Raw genomic sequence first — 6,639 nt, 5'->3', positions numbered from 1 at the left:
TACCTCAAATTCCCTTTTCCCCATCTCCCTCACGTTGCTTCCTTCTTCCAATGTTTATCATCACTTCAAATAACACATATTCTCATTATTTTGTCTCTCCCTTAACCCCACATAAGTCACTTGTCTGGTCTGTTCAGTGCTGTCTTCCAGTGCAAGCAGTAGGTGGTCAATACTTGTTCAACGAATGAATAGCGTCTGAGACCTTTGTGCTCCAAGGTTTGTCTTGTACTCTGAGACGCACAGAACAGTGGGCAGGGGGAGCAGGCGGAAGCGTGGGAATGCAGGAATGGCTAGAAATGAGGGAGGGGCCAGTCGCGAGTGCGGGATTGGGGCCCGAGAGCTACCTTGCAAGGGTGTGCAAGTACACCCAGAAACTCCAGCACGGCATTCCCCCCCACCCCCCAGAAACGCGTTTGCCGGACTGGCCCTCCCTTTCCTAGGCTCCCGTTTCCTCCTGTTAGCAGCATAATGTTTGCTAATAATGTCTGGTCCCACCTGCCAAACTCTGCTATATTGAGACGCTACAGAGAAATCGAGTAATATGTCATTCACGAGTGTCTCGTAAAACAATTCCCTTCCCTAGTCTGCAAACCACGCATAACGGAACTGGGTCTGCCCGTGGCGCGGTAAGAAGGCAAGCCGACTGGAGAACCGAGGCACAAGCAACCTCGGCATCCCGGGAAGAGTGTTGGAAATGTCTGGAAAGTCCTTTGCCGAGTTGTGGCTGTGGTTCCTGACTTGGCCGAATTGGCAGAGGCCACCGGGGCATGCGTTCAGGGTGATCCGGGGCCGAGCCCGGCTCCAGCACCAGCACCGGCACCGCCGGGTGGTGGGGCGCCGCCACTAAGGCGGCTCGGGGCGGGTTTTACCCCCCGGACCGCCCCGCGGGGTCGCCGGCTCCGGCGAGGGGCGTGTCTTCCTTGGCCCCGCCCCCCGAGGCCCCGGCCCGGTGCGGCCCGCAGCGAATGAGCCGGCGCGCCGTGAAGGCTCAGGGGGGGCGACGACGCGAGATAAGGCCTGGGGTGGCCGTGACAGCAGCTCGGCGCCTGGGGGCCCGGCACCCGATCGCGCCACCGCGGGAGGAACCCGGGTTCCGGGCGAGGCTGCCCCGGGAATGCTTTCGGGAGGCACAAACATGGCTGCGGCCGTGCGAGCTGCGGGCGCCCTGCTCCGCGACCGGCGTAAGTGAGGCTGTCGCGGCCGCCGCCGCCGCGCGCGCCCCTGGGACGGCGGGGGCAGCCGGCGCCGGGGACCCCGGGCCTGGGGGCTTCCGGGAGCGGCGCAGGAAGCTCCGCGCGACGGGGCGAGGGGCGCTGTGGAGGTGGGACCGGAAAGGGGTGGCCCTCTGGGAGGGGAGAGCTGGTACGTGGGTCGTCAGCGGGGCGCGGCCGGGAGGGGTCCGGGAGCAACGCGGGTCGCTGGGGGGCCTTGAGCAGTGCGGGGGTTTGTCAGCGCCTTAGTTCTTACCTGTAAAATCAGTAATGGGCGTCAGGGCGTTGTTGGGAACCTTAGGGGAAGACCTGCCAGGGAGGATGGTCGCTAAGGCGTCGTGGTCCTCACCGCGGACCTCTGTCCTGGAGTTCCCTCCCTGCTGATGGAGGTCGCAGCGTGCCCACCGCTGCTGAATGGTGACTGGGCACGGACCTGCCTTATTTTTTTTTTTCTAAGCAGTTCCCCAGTTCACCAGTCTGGTGCCCACTGTGAAGGAATGGAGACCATCCACTTTGAATTTCCATCGACTTACTAGAGGTGCCTTTGTAGAAAGATGGTTAGGACCCGGTTTATACTGAGGGTCAGGTCCCTAAGGGTACTGGGAGCAAAAAGCATTAACTTTTAGGAAGAGGACGCGCAGTGCCAGTAATGGGGCTGGAAGGTGGATTGAATTAGTGTTTTCTTTCTTCCGCCCTTTCTGTGGAAACTCTGACAGGTTCTACATTTGAGGTCACAGAGCAGTATGAGAAGCTTTAAATGATTTGCTGTTCAGATTACAAGTAACTACGTGGAAGGATTCAGAGACCATAACAAAAGTGGATTTGAAGTCAATTGAATTATGGACTCTGATTTTAAGATGTAGTTATAATACCTTAATCATCTTGTTGAAATGAAGGAATTAACATTATTGGGTTGGAAAAAATTGAGTAATATTTCTGAAAACAAATTCTGAAGGTACAAGTGTAAAAGCAAAGTCTTATGTCTATGTTTATAGCATATTACAGAATCAGTAAGAACCTCCCTGGGGTGGGCCACATACTGTATATACTATATATATTTTTTAAGTTAGAAAGTGGGTAAGTTAATGAATTATTGTTTTTTTCTTTTTGCCTTATCTTTCCAAATTTTCTACATTAAGCATCTATGTCTTTCATGATTAGAAAAAAATTTCTAGAATTAAAAAAAAAAAAGAGCATTAGTGTTAAATTAGGGACACTTGGGGTGCCTGGGTGGCTAAAGGTTAAAGCCTCTGCCTTCGGCTCAGGTCATGATCTCAGGGTCCTGGGATCAAGCCCCGCATTGGGCTCTCTGCTCAGCGGGGAGCCTGCTTCCCCCTCTCTCTCTGCCTACATGTGATCTCTCTCTCAAATAAATAAATAAAGTCTTTTAAAAAAATTAATAAATTAGGGTCACTAGAACATTTTGGTGCCATACCAGAAAATAATTCTTTTTTGAAAGCCTCCCCTCTCTAAGTGTTTATTAATAGTCACCATATAGTACATAACTTCTGCTAATTTTCATGACATAAGTAGGATTAGAATACCTGGTCTTGGTTCATAAGTGGGCAAGTCCCTGTTACTGAGTATTCTTCTCATTTAACCACATGTGGTGTGCCTGGTACTGTTGTTAGGGCTGGACGTAGATTAAAAATTTTTTTCCTAATCTTCACAACAGTCCTGCAGGGTTAGCCTTATCACCATTTTACAGATGAGAAAAGTGAGGCTTGGAGTAGTTCTTTGAGTTGCCCAAGTGCTGCCACACAGCCTGTTTGGTACTATCAGGGGTTTCCACGAGATCTCTCCAGCTCTGGAACTCGGACACTCTCTGCCACACAATGCTGTCTCTTCCTTTGGATTTCTCTTAAGCTGTGAGCTGAGTGTATATTCAGGAGTCTCAGTTGATCCTTTGTTTGAATAATTAAACAACTTTAGCTACACGTATACTAATTGGTCAGAGACTACTCTTTGTTTCTCTGAAATCTTCAGATCATTAGGGGAGAGGAGTGTCATAGAGAAGATCTTAAGAGGTGGGTATATTAACCCTAAGTCCTGAGCACAGAGGACCCATTATTAGCAGCAGTGCCCTGAGAATTTGTTCAACCACAGAGGATTCTGTAAGCGTAGGGCATGGCAACAGATCAGCAGCTTGAAAAGTTCCCAGCTCCCAGACTGTCCGAGGAAGTATTAATATACGAGTTGAGGATTCTAGTCTCACTCTCATTCCCTTCTGTCACTCCCTTTTTAAGATTCACAGGGGAAATCTTATTACCAGCAGTCAAATCTTGTAATGCCCAAATTCTATTCTGATACCCCATGGAACCCAGTATAATCTCATTCATATAAGGAATCACAGACGTTGTGACATGATTGAGAACCTGGTTAAATCTCATGCAGTTCAGAATTAAACTTGTCTAAAATAAGGAGATGTGGGTTGGTTTGAGACTTCATTTGAGCAGAATTGAACTTCTTTACGTCAATCTCTTGCACTTTCACTTTGAGTTAATAAGGACTGTTCAGCACAAGCTCACATAATTGGCTCTGTTGGGAATGTGCACAATATAGATAGTTGGAAATCTAAAGGGCCTGGAGATACCATTCTCCTATATCTTATAGACAGGATAGGTGAAAAAAATCAGCAGGCGTATTCCCTGTGCTCTTACAAATGGAGCTAATGCGAGCACTGATCATCTGTGGCAGGTGCTGTGAGGAGTGCGTCACGGGTGTCCTTGGCTGTAATCATCACAAGGATCCTGGTAGCAAGGTGTCGACATTTTACTGGGGAAGCGAAGGCTCAGAAAGAGTGTAGCCTGGGTCCAGTACATTACTAGTAAGTGGCAGAGCTGGGGACAGTCAGATCTGCTGGCGCATAGCCCGAGTTCCTTACCTGGTCTCCTCTGACTCATAAGTAGGAGGAGGGTAGAAGGAGACGGATCTCCGCTGATTTCAGACCAACTGGTTTGAGAGCAGAGAAGGGAGAGGTCATGTGTACAGGGTGGGGCACCGCAGTAACCTCCGTCCCACATTGCCATCTTGGGGACCTACTGGATAGCTTCAGTTTAATTTCACTGTAGGTCATTTAAGGATGAAGATTTTTCCCGCTACAGCTAAGTAGGGCCCATGGACTCCTCAGTTCAGGAAGCTTCTCCAGGCCCACACCTAACTCTTGTGGGGCCAGGGCAAGAGTGCAGATGGAGACCCACATAGCATATGTGGGATAGCCAGCTAACAAGCTGTGAGATATGTTCTCTTCTCCACTACTGGTAGCTAGACCTTCATCGTGCCCTGGAAGAAATGTCAGAAAATGTCTCTGCCTTGTAGAGAGCTGGCTCTGGCCTGTAGGCTTCCCTGCTTCTCTTTCCACTGCCGGCTCTGCCCTGTGTGGTGAAGAGTCCTGTGCATATGCCCAGGCGGACACTCCAGTCTGCGTGTTCGAGCTCTGTTCTTGCCCCTGCACATAGCTTCCGTCGGGTCAAGAATTGCTTGCACAGACGGTACAACCAGCCCTCAGGAGGCTAGAACTAGGAAGGAGGCCTGTGCAGACCCTGGCGCTGAGTGTGGGGGCTCTGGGGACAGGGAATTCTGGGGTTCTGGGTCATGGGAGCCTGGTCAGGAATGTGGGCCATGGACCCTGGGGTCCCTGAATCCTTGGCTGTGCAAGCCGCATACCCGGTTGCCGGGGGCTGCAGCAGGAGGAGGGCCAGAACGGGTCCTCTAAAGTACCGTTGTCAGGGCCCACAGGCAATGCTAGGGTTCTCAGCACTGGTGCTTTTTTTTTTTTTTTTTTTTTCAGATTTTAAATTTATTTATTTGTTAGAGAGAGAGAGTGCGTATGCGGGAAGAGAGAGTAACAAGCAGGGGGAAAGGAATGGCAGGCAGGGGGAGGGGGAGCCCTATGCAGGACTTGATCCCAGGACAGTGGACCACAACCTGAGCCAAAGGCAGACACTTAACTGACTGAGCCACCCCGGGGTCCCTAGCACAGGTGCTTTAGGGGAGAAAGCTTATAGGTCGATGAGGTCTGTGCAACTGACAGTGGAAAACTGGCTTGATGGCCACTCCATTAAATCAATGGTTCTTAGCCTGTTCTGCAAGCTTCTCACTTTCGTATCAGCAGCACACTGCTGCCAGTAACTTCCAGAAATGTGCAGGGATCGTTTCAGAATCTGCTGAGGCTGAGTGAGGAGGTGTGTTTCTAAAAAAGCTCCCTACAAGCCCTAGGGGGCGCCACCCCACCTCGTCAGAGGGATTTTAAGTGCCTTGACCTATGTGCAGAGAAATGCTGGGAAAACCTGTGCTACAGCATCTCTTTAAGTTTTAAATCCAGGATTGCTGCTCTGAGGACCTCTTCCAAAGGAATTACTTCCCTGCTAGATTTCATGCTGCTACTTTAACTTTGTCACAGTGGTGCATGGCGGCTCGAGGACCTGCCAGCCATGGAGGGGCCAGTCCATGGGAGCCACAGCGACAGCTACCGCAGAAACAGCCCAACCGGCCAGAACCCCAAAACCACAGGTGCAACCGGGGAAGAGGTAGGACTCTAACTTGTGGTACTAATAAGAATTTCTGTTTGTGGATGCAAGCTGCTTGAGGAGAAAGCTGCTGGGGCATGCCAGTATGTAAGAGTGGGATGTTAGTCTTGGCTTCCTTTCAATAGCAGGAAGAGTACAGCTCTCTCTCTCACACACAAACACCCCCGCCCCCCCGCAAGGTTTTTAATTTTTTTGGAATTTTTTACATATTTTAAAAAATTTTTATTAAAAATTTTTTTCCCAGCTTTATTGAGGTATGCTTGACAAATGAAAATCCCACGGGCTTTTGTTAAAGGACACATAGCTCAGTACAGTCTGCAAATCATGTAGGAATTTAGTTCTGGAATACATCATGTAACACAAATTATATGTATGCTGGAAGTGTATTTACAAACCTAACATAATTACCCCTATGAAATGTCTGTCCTGTATAGGATAAAGAATAACTAATCCATCAAGAGTGTATATAGTAAACTCTGCCCATTATTTTTCACTGTTAACACAGTGAGCATAATTAGAAATGAAATAATATGATTTGCGATTTATTAAAGGAAGAAAGGGCCTGCTGTTTGCTGGTGGACGTCAGCGGGCACGGCGTTGTTCTTGGGTGTCTTCTTCCATAACGGAAGCCATAGCTGTGCCCGCGTCTTCCTTGGTACAGAGGCAGCACAAGACTCTAGAAGGCAATCATTTAGATAGGTTCACAGAAGTAGCACAGTCCAGCCCTAGCAGGGTGAACGAAGGAAAGTTGCCGTGAGCTATTAACTTCCTGACCTTTCCTCTAGACCGGATGTTCCGTGAAAGCAATACGGCTATGAAAATGAGTAGTCTTATTTTGTGTGTGTGATTTTTCATTGTGTGATTCTGGGTACATTGATTGAACACTGAGGAAACTGAGG

General features: G+C 49.5%; 1 protein-coding gene across 3 annotated transcripts in view; it reads left to right on the top strand.

Annotated features, from left to right (window-relative positions):
- The first annotated feature begins 914 nt into the window (after positions 1–914).
- Positions 915–6,639, top strand: part of FECH (ferrochelatase) — a 32,495-nt gene continuing 26,770 nt past the window's right edge. The window contains exons 1-2 of one of the 3 annotated variants that reach the window (XM_059409732.1): positions 916–1,181; positions 5,614–5,740. In XM_059409732.1, coding sequence (XP_059265715.1) covers positions 1,115–1,181; positions 5,614–5,740 — 194 coding nt within the window. In that variant the 5' untranslated portion in view covers positions 916–1,114. Of the gene's footprint in view, positions 1,182–1,257; positions 1,363–5,613; positions 5,741–6,639 lie in introns of those variants that run through there. The other 2 variants (XM_059409733.1, XM_059409734.1) reach the window with 2 other exon arrangements.

This window comes from Mustela nigripes, chromosome 8 (genome assembly GCF_022355385.1).
Source record: "Mustela nigripes isolate SB6536 chromosome 8, MUSNIG.SB6536, whole genome shotgun sequence".
NCBI lineage: Eukaryota > Metazoa > Chordata > Mammalia > Carnivora > Mustelidae > Mustela > Mustela nigripes.
The sequence above is the reverse complement of the archived record's forward strand: the minus strand, read 5'-3'. Positions and strand labels throughout refer to the sequence as shown.